At 43.1% G+C, this 15,236-nt stretch overlaps 2 protein-coding genes across 7 annotated transcripts in view; both read left to right on the top strand.

Moving 5' to 3' along the window:
- Positions 1 to 6,578, top strand: part of tspan9b (tetraspanin 9b) — a 14,231-nt gene extending 7,653 nt beyond the window's left edge. The window contains exons 2-8 of the mRNA XM_017440053.3: positions 1,656 to 1,718; positions 2,023 to 2,142; positions 2,696 to 2,770; positions 2,855 to 2,950; positions 4,159 to 4,299; positions 5,017 to 5,100; positions 5,170 to 6,578. Of these exons, the coding sequence (XP_017295542.1) occupies positions 1,656 to 1,718; positions 2,023 to 2,142; positions 2,696 to 2,770; positions 2,855 to 2,950; positions 4,159 to 4,299; positions 5,017 to 5,100; positions 5,170 to 5,238 (648 nt within the window). The 3' untranslated portion in view covers positions 5,239 to 6,578. The remainder of the gene's footprint in view (positions 1 to 1,655; positions 1,719 to 2,022; positions 2,143 to 2,695; positions 2,771 to 2,854; positions 2,951 to 4,158; positions 4,300 to 5,016; positions 5,101 to 5,169) is intronic.
- A 1,355-nt stretch (positions 6,579 to 7,933) lies between these two features.
- Positions 7,934 to 15,236, top strand: part of LOC108250259 (23 kDa integral membrane protein-like) — a 31,738-nt gene continuing 24,435 nt past the window's right edge. For 3 of the 6 annotated variants that reach the window (XR_005234415.1, XM_037981222.1, XM_025002498.2), the window contains exon 1: positions 11,755 to 14,772. Coding sequence is in view for 5 of the 6 variants with exons in the window: in XM_037981222.1 (XP_037837150.1) it covers positions 14,443 to 14,772 (330 nt within the window). In the remaining variant the exon portion in view is untranslated. Of the gene's footprint in view, positions 10,365 to 11,754; positions 14,773 to 15,236 lie in introns of those variants that run through there. The other 3 variants (XM_037981224.1, XM_037981221.1, XM_025002497.2) reach the window with 3 other exon arrangements.

The following is a 15,236-nucleotide window of genomic DNA, read 5'->3' as shown; positions in this document are numbered from 1 at the left end:
GATGGAATATCAGCCAGTTCGGAGTAGTTTGCAATTTCGCTCCTGTTTACAGTCTGAGTGCTGGTCGATCCGTGAACCCATCCACGAATTTGACGATAATCCAGGTAACTGCCTGGTCCAAACAGCAGAAATCCTGTTATCAAAAACCCAAATAGGAACCTCCACGTCGGTAGGTACACAGTCTTCCACTCCTGCCAGGAATCCACTGTATATCCAGCGAGACATATCCCGAGACTGGACTTTATGGAGTTTACTCTCTGACTGTACTTCTGGGTTTTGTTGCAAACGTGACTTCATTTGTTTTTATTTAAGATTAAAGTTTTTAATCAGAATCAGCAGGGTTATGAGTCTGTTTTGTAATATTTAGAAGAACTCAAACTCATATTTTTCTCAAACTATAGATGCTGAAGTCATTTTAGGATTATTTATCATTTTAGTTTAACTGTAAAAGTGTCAGATTTTAAAGGTTTTATGATTTCTGGTTCTTTAAAACGAACCAGCACCAGATTTTTGTCCCTGTGGTGAAACGGTTTGAATTCGTCTCCATGGAAACGCAGATGATGAGCCCCGCTCTGACTTCAGAAATTAAATATTGATGAGTGGAGTTCCTCTCATGAGTTGTCTGATTTCCTAAACGAGCAGCGAATTAAACATCAACATGTTGGATCTTTTTTAATGTTTCTGTTGCTTCAGAAGTCTTAATTCCCACTTTGATCTTAGAGGTTTGTTGCTTAGAAACAACTTTTAGTTCCTCTCAGGCTGAATTAAAACCTCGCCACGATCTCCAGAACCGTCCAGAACTTGGCTGAACGCAGCAAACTGCTGCTCCCTCACACGAGACGAGGTTTTTTAACCATCGATTTTTATATTTTTAAAAAACGTTCCACAATGAAAGAATCTTAAAACTCCACCTTTTTTTTCATATAAACAGCCTCGCCTCTGATCGCCTTCACGGGCGAAGGCGTTTAAATAAGTATCAGTCCTGCGAATCACCAAACCATCTCTTTATTGGTCATTCGCAGGAGACCCCAACAACCCTCAGGTGGGAGGGGAGTGAGATTAATCTGCATGTACGTTTAGCTGCTGAAACGGAGCAACGAGCAGTTAGTCTGGATCTCCTCCTGTTCTGTAGTTGGAGACGTTTCACTTCCCATCCTGGGAACTTTCTCCTGGTCAAAAAAATGCACATTTTTTAACATCCAAATGGAAATTTGAGTTTTTCCTCCAGTTCTTTAAGGTTTGCCACGTTCTGGATGCTGCTGAATCTATAAGACCCAGCAAAGATGATCCATGTTCTGATTGGTTGATGCATTTTAATGCTGTATGATAAATACATTTTATGGGAATAAGTTGAAGCAAGCATGCAGGACTTGAAATATGTTCATTAATTACCATTAATCCGTCCGTTTCCTGCCATTAGATCAGATCATTGCTTTCCGCACATCATTCATTTTTCATGCTCCTCCTTCCAGATTGTTCAAATCGATCCTGACTTGAGTAAAGGTGATTATTTGCACTCATCTACAGTTGCTGTTTGCCTCCAGCAGATGTCAGCAGACTTCTTTGTGATCTTCAGACCCGAGTCGCTCCCTGAACAGTAAACCTTGAACACATCGGGTCTTTGTGGGTTTTAACTTTTCTCTTTCTGTCCTCAGATCAGCGGATGCATCATCCTGGGCGTTGGGATCTACCTAAAAGTCACCAACAACAAAATCTCAGTAATGCACATGATCTTCTTTTAAACCCTTCTTTCAAGTCATCTCGTGTTTGAAGCGGTGGCGTCCAGTCCTGGTCCTGGAGGACCTCCGACCTGCAGGTTTTAGATGTTTCTCAGGTTCTGCAGACGTCTGTTAATCCCTCCGTCCTTCAGATCAGGTGTCGAAGCAGAGAAACACCTGAAACCTGCAGGACGGCGGCCCCTCCAGGACCAGGACTGGACGCCATCGGTTTAAAGGATTCACCCGTTTTGGTTGTGACTGAACTTTTCACCTTTCTGTCCCCCATCTCCTTTCTTCCTGCAAGGCTCTGCAGGACAACTTTCCAAGCTTTGAGCTGATGATCGCCATCGGAGCGATCATCATGGTGCTCGGCTTCCTGGGCTGCTGCGGCGCGTACAGAGAGAACCGCTGCATGCTGCTGCTGGTGGGTCCCGTTTTATCATTCTGAAACGGAGCGTCAGCGTCAAAGATCCACCAATAACTGACGAGTAAATCAGTGCAACCAGAGTTTTAATCGGCTTCATGTCAGACACAGACGTGAGGAAATCACTGGAGGTTTTAGGATTCATCTTTAACACAAAGATCTAACAACTTCAGTTGACCTTTTTACTCTAAATTAATGCTGTTATTAAAGAAAACTGTTTAAAGAAATGATATTTTCTGTAAAAATGGAGTGAATTGAAGTCCTGAATGACTTTGCAGACATTTTCTGAGGAAGCTGAAACCAAACTTAGTGAAAACGATCAAAATCGAGCAACACAAAAGCTAAAGTTGACCAAAAGGCTAGCCAAAAATTAAGAGTAAATGGATTTCAAAGAGAACAATGTTTTTCTGAAATAACTGAACAGATTTCAGTTCTTTTCTGGGTGGAAAATGTTTGTAAAGTTAAATATTTTATAAAAGTCACAGCCGGAGCTGAAATCGATGGTCTCAGTGCTGAGTCGACTTCACGCAATAATTGTCCTTTTTATCCTCAGTTCTTCATCTTCCTCCTCCTCATCTTCATCCTCCTGCTGGCGGCAGGCATCCTGGCGTCTGTCGGTGACAACAAGGTAAGGCAGGAAGTGACATCATCGAGTCGCCTGCTTGGCCATCGGTGGTTCGGAGGATGAAAGCTGATGTTGTGCGTCTTGCAGGTGAAGGACTGGGTGAAGGACGAGCTGCAAAAACTGACGCCCATTTCAAACCAACCGGCAAATGTTGTCGAGGACATTGAGAAAATGCAGCGCGAGGTAACGTCAAGATGTCCGGCGTCTCCTGCTGGGAAATGACCCAGTTGGACAGACATGGATCAGTAGTTGGCACCGACGAAATGAATGAAAGGAAAATAAAAACATGAAAATCAGTCACAGCTTTTAAACTTTAGTTCAACAAAATTCTTAACTAATGAAGCTGGGGTTGACCAGAAGGATGGTTCCCTTAGAAAAGACCTGTCATCCCAGGTGTCCTCAGTCCTGGAATCAGTCTGCCTGTTTAAAGGGGGACCGGTAGTCACAGGGCTGTTTGGGATCATGGTGTGTAACACTATGAACATGGGGGACAGAAAGCTGAGGACGGAGTTGTCTCGGGAGCAGCAGGTTGGAGGTAAAGACTAGAAGACCGTCTGAGACTACAGAAGGTTCAGGTCCACAGGACTGGAGACAGCCTCCCTGGACAAGAGGACAACTGAGGACGAGTTGGAGACTGATAACATGAATGGTGATAAAAGAGATCAGAGGTAAACTTTAAGGTCAACAAGTCCCATCAGCTCTGTGTTCAGACCCCAAACTGAAAGACCAGAACCCTGAACCTGCAGGGGGACATGGAGGAGGCTCGGTTCTGTTCTGGTCCTGGATCTGTTCAGGGTCCAGTGAAACCTCAAGACTATCAAGGCTTCCTGGAGCCAGATGTGCTGCTCAGAGTCAGAAAGGTCGGACTCAGTCTCGGCTCACGGGTCCAACAGGAGGATGAAGGAAACCTTCAGACCTCATGAGGAGCGGGTCGGAACAAGACACCTGTGGACAGGTGCAGAAGTCTCAGAGATTGCCTCAAAGGTTGTGAAACAAAGCATTAAGCTACCATCCTTTTTGTCAAGACCAGTTTCATTAGTTTTTAATGAAAATATACAAATTTGTCCAAATCTGTAGCATTTTTTTTTTAAACAAATCCTAATTCTACCATTTTAAGACTCCAGAGTTTGTTGGGAATCGCTCTCAGCTTTACCAGATTTTAGCCCAAACTCTGTAAAACTGTCGTATTTGTAGCCATTGTTCCGGTTGGCTGTGGCAGCCATCTTGTATTCGATTGGCTCTGAAAGTTCAGAATATAAAACCTGCAGGCTTTATCAGTTTGAAGGACCAGAAAGCCATCTGAAGGCAAACCTGGAGCTGGCATCTTCTGCGTCGTGAAGAATTTGGTCCTTTGGGTTCCAGTTCTGATCAATCTTGCTTCATCTTTTTAGCTCCGTTGTTGTGGTCTAATGAAGGGACCATCAGATTGGACAAAAATTCCTGATTCCTGTCGCTGCAACGTAACGTCTGACAACATGGATGAGTGTAAATCCGGCAGCGCCTATGGCACCTCTAACAACATCTACCAGAAGGTAAGAGGCCAGAACTTCATCAGTTTCATCTTTTAAACATAGCAGCTGGACTTTTCTTCCCATCGGGGGAGCTTTTTCAGTGTAGAACTGGAGAGGTGGAGTTCCAAGCTTTAAACGGCATGAGATGCTCTTTATTCGCAGATTAACCTCCCTCCCCTCCCTCCTGAGGGTCATTAGGGTCTGAAACTGACTGGGGATTAGGCTTAATGCTCCTTTCGAGCTCTTAGAGAGCTGAAATCTGAGTTGGTTTCTCTCATCTGACGTCAATGGCTTCCTTCACGCCCCCTCTGAAGGCATCTGTCTTCTGTCCAACATATGTGGTCCTCCAAAGAGTGTCCCTTCTCCTTGAGGTGTAGGAGCTCAGCTGTGGAGAAGCTGTTTGGTTTCTCCAATATGGAGGTCTGACCTGCAGACACCACACCGCTTGGTTTGTGTCCTCAGGACAGCGTCTGTCTCAGAGTCCTGCTGGGTCTGAATCCACCAGGATGCAGCAACGTTTGACCCTCAGGAGGGAAGGGAGGGAGATTAATCTGCATGAGATGGAGCTCCACAGCCTGCAGGTCTGAACTGAAGCAGCTCCCGGATGGGAAGAGAAACGTCTTCTGGGACAGAACAGAAGTCCAGCTGCTTTGATTTAACTTATTTTAAAAAAGACATTTAGATTTCAGAATTAAAACGATGAGAAGTCGTGTGACGGATGCTGTTTTGGTTCTTCAGGCCTGCTACGACAAAGTCATCGAGTTTTTGAAGAGTAACATGAAGGTGGCGCTGGGAATCGCCTTCGCCATCGCTGCCCTGCTGGTACGCACACACACACGTTTAACTCCATAGTGATCAGACTTCAGATTTTAACCTCTGTTCTCTCTGCAGATTTTCGGCATGGCCTTCGCCATGGTCCTCTACTGTCAGATTGGCAAGAGCGGAGGCGCCACCGTATGAGGCGCCGCCGAGCCCTGAAATATCCAACTGACCTCAGTGATGCTTATTCTGCGCTTTTATTTTGAAAGAGCACGCCCAGTATGGAGTCCCACAAGTGCTTAAAGTTGAAAATAGAAAAATGATTCTCGTGAATAATCTCATAAATAAGCTTCAAATCGATTAAAACACTTAAATTTAAAGCGAAAAAATTTATTTTATTTTTAGGCAAAGATCAGATAAGAATTATTTTAAATTGATCAAATTAAAGATTCATAAACATCTAGAATAAATGACTTTTTTGGATCTAATTTTGTTTATTTTGGTAGCGACAGAATAAAAGTTTTGTGGATTGAAGAATTTTCACACATTTAATCTTTTTATTTTACTTTTTAGGTATCTGTAAATGTCTTAAACTTCTGTAATGTACAAATTATTTTAAACAAGCTAAACTATAAATGTGTAAACATTTACTTTCACACTTAGACCTTCATTAATTACATTAATTCTTGTTTATCATAATTCCAGAAAGATCTTTAATCCTTCATCTCTTCTCGTTTAAGTTTATTTAAAAACTGCAGCTGAACCTAAAATATTAAGAAAATAAAACAAAATGGATCATTAAAAAGTAAAAATATCAGTAAAACGCATTAAAGAAATTATAAAAATAGGAGACATTAAAATGACTTGGAAAAACTGGCAACTAATTGAGCTTTTATTTTGTAACACAATGCTAAAGCCGCTTTTATTTTGTCATCATTGGACTTCCATATTTGTTTTCTGTGGTTTTCAGATGTAAGAAATTCTCAGGAAGTTGGTTTTTTTTTTTGTCATATTTCATCCTTTTTTCTTCAGAAAAATAAAATTTACCAATAATACTGACATCAAACATTAAACCTTTGAGTTTAAATTAGTTTTTTTAATTAAAGTTTGGTTCGAATAGATCAAAGTTTAAATTGTTGCTTTAATTTAATTTTTTTAAACTGGTGCTGGTTGAACTTTGTTCTTAAAATTAAGTGTTAAAATGCAAAAGGCTCCAAAATCTTACTGGTTTTTATTGTTTTCAATTCCAGAGAAAAGTGTAAAATTAACTGAAATGATGAAATTATATTTTGTATTAACGATCCTTTATTTGTACCAACATACATATAAAATCAGAGTTCGGATTATTAACCCATTCTGCATGTGTCAGTATGAAACTATTAAATATTATAAAGAAATGATTCTTTTATTTTCTGCTTCAGTTTAGTTCATGGAAAAATAGATTTAATTTTTGAGAGATGGGGAAGAACAAAGTAAAGCTCTGATCCTTTAGGTGCTGAAAATCTGCCTAATGATTAATAAATTTATCTTTAAACTCTAAACTTTGGTGTTTTTTTCTGTCCCTCTGTTTCAAATGGATTTAAAAAGTGTTTCCATCTGAGCTGAAGGTAAATATGGAATTATATAACTGGTTTAAAAACGTTTTAGCTGCATTTTTAATCAGACAAATTGAGCAACTGATTGTGTGGAAAGTTGCTGTTGGCTTATTTTATAATACTGGGGGAATATTTGGATAATTTTGAGAAACTTTTCTGTAAAAATGACACTTTGGTTCTTAAGATTAGAGTAAACTTGCTTCAAACTGCTAAATTTAAACCATCTTTTTCCTCGTTAACCCACCTTGACGGCTGTTAGTTCATGTTGGATAATTAATGCTGATGAACTTAATTAAAGTTTTGTTTCGAGCTCTGAGGAACCTCGCTGTGAACCAAACTCCAAACTGTGGAGATGAGATTTATGATGAACTTTAGGAAGGTTTCCAGACGCTGAGAGGAAACTGCTCCTTCACCTTCTTTGTTTCTGCCTGAGGTGGAGCTCGTCAGCCGCTGCCTAACGAGTTCCACCTCAGGTTCTCGTTTGTCTTCACCTGTAGTGATCTTCTCTGTTTGTTGTACGTTTTCTGCAGCCTAATGTGAATTTTTCTGTGAGTAACCGTGAACAAATAAAAGTCGAGGGTTTTTGTTTTAAAGTGGAAGCTGCAGTTTGTGTTCCAGTCCTTTTTTCTGGAGAAACAGAGCTCCGCCATTGGACCGTTTTATTCAATTCAATTTGAAAGTACTTTATTAATCCCAAAGGGAAATTAAATGTTGTTGTAGCTCATAATCCTGGTTTTGTTAAAGAGTCGATGGCTGTAGGAAGGATCTCTTGTAGCGGTCTGTCCTGATTTGTCCTCAGAGAGCCCCACCAGGTGAGCCTCGCTGTCCTCCTGCGGAGCCATGATGGCCGAGCTCTGGAAGCGCAGGTCGGTCTTGAAGTCCTGGGTGATCTCCTGGACCAGGTGCTGGGAGGGCAGCTTCTGGATGAGCAGCTCGGTGGACTTCTGGTATCGGTGGATCTCCCTGAGAGCCACGGTCCCGATCCTGTAGAGGTGAGGCTTCTTCACAAGCTTTGGTGGCGAGCTGCATCCTGGAAGCTTTACCTCCGGTCTGCTTGGTTTTGGCCATGACTGGAGTTCAGGGTTCTTCACGTTTAGCACTTGTTGTCATGGTTACGCATCATAACAAAATGTCCAAAAGTAAAAAGACTTCAGTAAAAATCCTTCCAGCTGCACAGCATCTGATACCAGAGGAAGTAATCATCCAGAAAAAAGAGGAATAAAGTTTTCAAAAGCAATATCTCAGAAAGATTAACAGAGCTGCTCCATCATGCAGCCACCTTGAGTGGCGCAATTATTTACTTCTTTCTGTTTGTTGCTTTAAAAACATGGATCTGTTTGCCCTCGGAGCTGGAGTTGGAGATGACTCTCAGCTACTACCACACCAAGTTTGAGTTTGACATCTGTAAGCGTTACTGAGGTGAAGCCATGTCTGTGTTGGCTGAGGTTGAACTGGGTTGATTCCCGACTGTAATCGATTGTAGATGGCCGCCGCAGCTGACCAACTTTAGAAAACTCAAAGATAAATTAGCTGAGAGTCATACACAGCACATCATCTGAGCGCTAACGGACCGCAGCGGGGTGTGAGGTAACGCCATCGTTTCTCAACGTAAAATGAGGAACGAGGATATCCATTCCTTCGAGGGAGTCATGGTTTGAACTCTGTTAAAGCAGATCAGTCATGTTCAGTTGTTTCGGCTCCCTCTGGAGGCCGGATAAGGAACTGCACGGCATCAGGTCCAGTTTTTCCACTCAGGATGGATGTCTGAGGGCAGAAACCTGCTGTCGTCGTGTCAGGCTGAAGCCGCTCGATGTCGCCAGCTGTTTTTAATCCAAACGCTGCCTCAGATCGTTCTGCAGGTAGAAACAGTCAGCTGACGTTCAAACAGCAGCTGCGACGGCTGTTTACGTCTGAAACCACTGAAAGCAATGGATGACTTTGTTCCACTTCAGCTTTAGACAGCTGAAGTGTGTGTGTGAGCTGGGAAACAAGCAGCAGCACTGTTTATGGCTGTAACACACATACAGCCAGTTATTTTTAGCCTAAAGTCAACACAGCTCCACACTTAATGACCGCAGAATTCCTCTCTGCTTTATCCCGTCCAACAAGCCTCCCTGCTGAGATTTTCACTCTGAAAATACAACAACAAAATGTAAAAATACCAACATTAACCAAAACAGCAGAGAAAACAAACTTATTTGGTATTTAAGCAACTTAAAGATGGTGGTTTTGATTTATTTCCTGCTGACCGGAGCTGGAAGCCTGGATGTTTCAGAGCTGCAGGTCGTATTCCTGCCACTCCGCTCCGAACCAAACCACAAAACATTCATAAAAACCCAAATGTTGGATGTAGCTGTTCACAGCAGCCAGGAGAACTGGATGTCTGGTTTGTGTCTCCAGGACGGTTGGAGTGTCGAGCTGAGGAGGTGGGAGTCGTCACCCGGAAATCCAGGAGAGGTTATGATGTGGTGGAACATCGGTGTCAGGGAGAATGATTCAATAACCTCCAAAGACTGACTTTAAGCAGTGCAGGCATAATGTGAGTCAGCTGTAAGCTCAGAGCTGATCAAAGTCCTAAATATTGACACCATCTCTGTTTACATTAAGGTGTATGTGCGACAGATGATGGAGTCCCGTTTAGTCGTGGAATGTTGTAACCGACGCCCCTCAGGACTTCAGATTAAAGACCTTGGGATAATTTGAAGGGATCATGAGAATCTCTGTTGCTGCTTCAATTAATCAGTCTTTAAGGGACCCCAGTCAATCTTCCAAGGGGTCCCAGGTTCTCCTAATCGACTCCTGGGTCCTGAGCACACTAATTAATTTTCATGGGGTCCTAAACCCCAAATCCATCTTAGGATCTTAGGATCCCTGATAAATCCTCATCAGAATCGCTTTATTGCCATTGCCAGTAAACAAGTTACAGGCTAGTAAATCATTCTGGTGTACTTAGGGTCCTAGGCTCCCAATTATTGTCCAAGGGGGTCCTTGGATCCCAGGTAATTGCTTCTGGTAGGTAGGTAGGTAGGTAGGTGCATTTATTTATATAGCACTTTTCAGCACAAGGTGACTCAAAGTGCCTCTGGACCTCCTAGTCAATCTTTAAAGGGTTCTTAAGTTCCCCAATCAACTACTAAGAGGGTCCTAGGCAAATCAAATAATTTCTGTATATGTCCTAAGCTCCCCAATCAGTTTTCAGTGTTGTTTTATGAACCTTAATCAATCAATCAAAGGAAGTCTTAGACTCCTTAACCAACTTCTAAAGGTGTCCAAATCAGTCTTTGGGGGTCCTGGTGTTCTGGGTTCCCTGGTCAACTTTAAGGGGATCCTGGAGTCTCAGTCAACCCAGAGAGAGTTACCAGAGAAGCCAGAACTAAATGTTTCTTCTCTTCACATATCATTTTTTCTTCACTTCTTTAAATAAAATCTGGACGGAACTTTTTTCTCTGCCCCCTCGCCTCAGTTGGGCTTCCAAACTTGGTCATGTTCTTCTTTCTGCAGCCAAACACTCCTGAGCTTTAAACAACATCCATCTCTCTCTCTCTCTCTCTCTCTCTCTCTCTCTCTCTCTCTCTCTCTCTCTCTCTCTCTCTCCCTCTGACACACACACACACACCCCTCTCTGGTCTTCACTCTGTTTCTATTTCAGCTGGACTCTCTCAGGCGGCGGTCATGGCTCGCTGCTGGAGTTACTTACGAGGACTCTCCATCTGCATCACCGTGCTGCTGCTGGTAAGCTACATGCTACATGCTAAATGCTACATGCTATGCTACATGCTAAATGCTACATGCTACACACTACATGCTACATGCTAACAGCCTGTTGGTGGCAGATAAAAAAGTTTATCTGTATTTTCTTGCCTTTCTCTTCTATTATTACCAAAATAAAACTATATAACTTATTAAAGTGGTCGCTGTTAAAAGACTTTGTTCGTGTTAAATTAAGCTTATATTATTTGTAAAATAATAAATGTGACCTTTTGACCTTTTATTTAGTATTTTTTGTGTCTAAAAGTGAGTTTTATAATTATATGAACTCATATTTTACTTATGAAAGGATAATAAAAACAGAAAATGATCTAAGATTTTTTTAAAATGCAGAGGTATTATTAACATATTTATTGTCGGCGGGGCGATCATGTAATTGTCAGTTTGTGTTTGTTAGTAAAATCTCTCCTTATCCAGTGGACAGATTTGAATGAAACTCCTAGGAAGGAATCCCTGGCTTGTTGACCAGTTCAAGATGGCCGCCACAGCTAGCAGAACGCCAGGTGTAAGTCAGGTTTGCAGACACTGAGCTGAACTTCCTGTCGATGGTCGCTGAGCGTTCTCCCCCAACGCGGCATGAAGGTTTCGTCTCTCAGCTGGAGCCAGAAATAAGCTTCTGAATGTTGTTTTCTGCCAGTTTGAAGATGAAGATGATGATGATGATGATGATGATGAAGACGATGATGATGATGATGGAGGCACTTATGTGCCTGTTTTAGTTTAGCTGTGTAATTAGTGCCTAATTTGGGCTCATTTCCTGTTCTCCTTATCTTCTTCTTCTACTGTTTCCTCTCGCTCTGAGCTCTCCTGACTAACTACACACACTTTATGATATTTTAGCTGTTCATATACCGAACCTTCGGCTCGTTCAGCTGATTGCTACAGTAACTGTAACTTTTATACTTTTTAAAATATTTAACTTTATTTACAAACATCTTTCCTCACAAAAACACATGATCTGCTTCAGCTGCTGCCTGTTGTTGTCTTCTTATGTTACCTTTTAGCTTTTAGCTACTATTCTGCTACTTTTCATAAGCCATTTGGTACTTTTAGCTTTTAGCTATTTTGTGTAGCTTTTAGCTAATCCTTTGATGCTTTTAGTTCCTCTACTTTTAGCTAGGCTTTTGATCCTTTTAGCTCTAAGCTTGCTTTTTTTTTACATTTAGCTACCGTTTTTAGCTTTAAGCATTTTGCTACATTTAATTAGCCTTTTGCTACTCTTAACTTTAGCTACCTGTTTGATACTTTTACCATTTTGCTAATCTTTTCTTTTAGCTTTTAGCTCATTCTTTACAGCTTTTTGCTTTTAGCCATTGTTCCTCTACGTTTAGCTAGCCTTTTTGTTACATTTAGCTACAGTTTTTAGCTTTTATCTATCATTTTTTGACTTTTACAATACTTTTTAGCTACCTTTGTTTAGCTTTTCACTACCATTATGCTACTTTTAACTTTAGCTAGTCCTTATTAGCTTTGAGCTAACTTTTAGCTATCTTTTTGATACTTTTAGGAACCGTTTTGCTATTTTTTTATCTTTTAGCTTTCATTATAGCTACTCTTAGCTTTTAGCTACTGTTCTGCTACTTTTAATTAGCTTTTTGTACTTTCAGCTTATAGCCAGGTTTTGATACTGTTGCTTTTACCTAGTCCTTTTTAGCTTTTAGCTAATCTTTGCTGCTCTTAGCATGAGCTAGCCTTTTGCAACTTTTAGCTGGTATTTTTCTACTTTCTACCAGTTTTAGCTGCTTTAGCAAATTTCTCGTGCTGTGTTTCACCTGTCGAGCTGAAGTTCGGCTCGTCTGCCAACTGAACGTCTCGTTTGATTACAGACTCGTTCTGTTCTTCTTTATAAGATCAGTTCTGGCTGTTTTTTTCCTGCTTCCTGTTCCTGCGGCTCTTATCAGCCGATTCTGACAGAGATTCTGCTTCACGTTTCGTTTCGGCTGTAAATCAGAAACGCTCGTTAGAGGTCGGCTTGGATCCATTCGTGACGAACTTCGGTCACGTTTTGTCCATTTTTTAAAAGTCATTTTCTGTTTATTTCAGGTTCTCTCTGTGATCGGAAGCTTCCACTCATTCTGGAATGTCAGAATCATTTCAGGCTTTTAAGGAATCGTTCTTTTTTCCAGGCTGGAATGATTCTACGACTCGCAGCTTTAAGGATTTTAAAAACAAGTTTGAATTCACTGAGGATTTTCAAGGTTTACATACAGTCCCTTAAACCTGTTAAGAAGTGATGCTGAAGTTTCTAGAAGGTCTAACTTCCTGTTAGTGATCAAGATTGACTGCAGCTGGTATTTCCTCTTTGCCAGCATCAAAAGGCAGCAGTGGACTGACCAACACTCCTCTGTCCCCTCAGATGTTCAGGAACCACTAAGACTCCAGCCTGTCATGGAGTGGAAACTGCTGGACTCCCAGTGTCCCTGTCCATCGGTGTCCCTGTCCATCAGTGTCCCTGTCCACCAGTGTCCCCGTCCACCAGTGTCCCTGTCCACCAGTGACCCTGTCATCCAGTGTCCCTGTCCATCAGTGTCCCTGTCCACAGTGTCCCCATCCACAGTGTCCCCGTCCACCAGTGTCCCCGTCCATCAGTGTCCCTGTCCATCAGTGTCCTTGTCCGTCAGTGTTCCTGTCCACCAGTGAGACCAGTTTTCCATCACTGTGGACTGAAAGGACTAAGAAAGAAGCTCCGCCTCCAAAAGCCACGCCTTCCAGCTGGACTGAACCCTGCAGCTGTCCACATGGACAGGACTGATGTCTTCTGGAATACAGTTTGATGGTCAGACGAGACAAAGATGGAGCTGTTTGGACAGGAAGGACGTCTCAGACCTGAGAACACTGAACCAGCTGTCAGGCATGGTGGTGGCAGCATCATGATGTGGTTCAAAGCAAATGGAATGATAGAGGAGGTTGTCTACCTCCAAGTTCTTCACCTCAACTTCACCTCAAACCAACAGCTGGACGGTGGAATCTTGGACACAGTTTGGTCCAACAGGACAATAAACTGGTTTCTGGCTCACATTAAGGTTCTGGAATGGTCTCCCTAAAACCTCAACCCGGAAACTTCTGGACTCTGATTAAAGTCGGGTCTGAAACCAGGAGACCAACCAGTTTAAATGTGGACAGCCTGAGGTCCAGGAGACACCTGCTGAGGGACATTTAAAGGTGAAATTAAATAAAATATCAAAATAAGAGTTTTCATGTTTTTCTTTGAGTTCAGCTCCATCATCAAACCCTCCAGAGTCTGTTTCTCTGGTTTCAAACGTTAACGACTTGTTTTTAGAGTTTCTGTGGGCTGATTGTGGGCGGAGTTACCTCCTTAGAAGGAGGCGGGGCCAGCTGTGGCAGACCGCTGCAGGACGCTGAGGAGGTTCCTGTCGCTGCGTTTATCAGGGGAAATGGAAGCAGAAGAAGAAGCAGGTTTGGTCTGGAGTGATGCTGTCGGGAACTGGAGCCCCCGAGCTTCACGATGATGTCACACAGTCTGGGAGGAGCTTCACCTCCGGACGGCGGGAGGAGGCCGGCGCCGGTCTGACAACAAGAGGCGTTGGGTGGCGGGTGGCGGTTGGACGATGGGAGGCAGCAGTCAGACGATGGAAAGCGGTTGGACAGGTGGAGGAGGCAGGTGCCAGTTGGATGGCAAAATGTGGTGATCCCATCCGGACAGCGGGAGGAGGACGGCGCCGGTTCTCCAGGCGGTGGTTCTCCTGTTCTCCTGCTGGTGGCGGGGGTTCTGGTCCGACAGGCGGTCAGAGTCTGGCGCCGGTCCTCCAGGCGGTGGTTCTGGTCGGGCAGCGGGAGGAGGCCGGTGCTGGTCCTTCAGGCGGTGGTTCTGGTCGGGCAGCGGACGGATGCCGGCGCCGGTCCTCCAGGCGGTGGTTCTCCTGTTGAAGGTTTGTCTCTCAGGTTCTCCTCCTGCAGTCCGTCTCCAGACTCTGGTCCATCAAACCTTCTGGTCCTTCAGGAGCTGAAGGTTCAGCTGCTGGAGGTTCGGGTCGGTTCCCCCCCACGCTGTCTGGATCTGTTACTTCCTGTTTGGCTCTCGATGCGTCACACTTCAGACCTGATACACTTCATGTCACCTTTAAGCAGCTACAGTCGGGTGGACGGGTCAGAGAAAATTTCCAGTGAATTCAAACTTGTGCGTTGTTTTTATTGCTCAGACAGCCTGGAAACTGAAACTGAACAGTCTGTAAGTCCGGTCCAGTCCGGTCTGGTCCGGTCCGATCCGGGTCTCTGGGGATCAGGATCAGTTTACAGGAACCTTCCTGGTCCGACCCTGACGGTTCCCTCTGTTCTCCCTCTGCAGGTGGTGGGGGTGGTGATGATCGGGGTTGGCTTCTCCTCCATCGACGGGAGCGTACCTGTGGCAGAGGTAAACCTGGAGTTAAGATTCATAAAACACCAGATTATCTCTCAGACAGGAACATCTACAACTCGGAGTCAACTTGATTAAAGATGGCCGCCACAGCTAACCAACCTCAGCAGACACAGAAATCTGTTTTCAGCTGCTTCGCTCAGAACGAAGCTGGGAAGTTATGGCGTCAAACGTTCCAATAAATCTTATTTTAAGGCTCAGCAGCGTTTAGGAACAGATTATTATCAACACTTATTGTCAGTTTAGCCAAATCTGTTTATCTTGATTATTACTTTATAAAAGTTACCATTTTATTGCAATTTAATAATATAAACATATGTTTCTCATCAACTTTCTTCAGTTTTATATAAAAGTTTTACTTAAAAAACTAAAAAACTGAAGAAGCTGAAGACCAGCTGAAGACCAGCTGTAGACCAGCTGTAGACCAGGTGTAGACCAGCTGAAGACCAGCTGTAGACCAG

The sequence above is a fragment of the Kryptolebias marmoratus genome, linkage group LG18 (assembly GCF_001649575.2).
Source record: "Kryptolebias marmoratus isolate JLee-2015 linkage group LG18, ASM164957v2, whole genome shotgun sequence".
Taxonomy (NCBI): domain Eukaryota; kingdom Metazoa; phylum Chordata; class Actinopteri; order Cyprinodontiformes; family Rivulidae; genus Kryptolebias; species Kryptolebias marmoratus.
The sequence above is the reverse complement of the archived record's forward strand: the minus strand, read 5'-3'. Positions and strand labels throughout refer to the sequence as shown.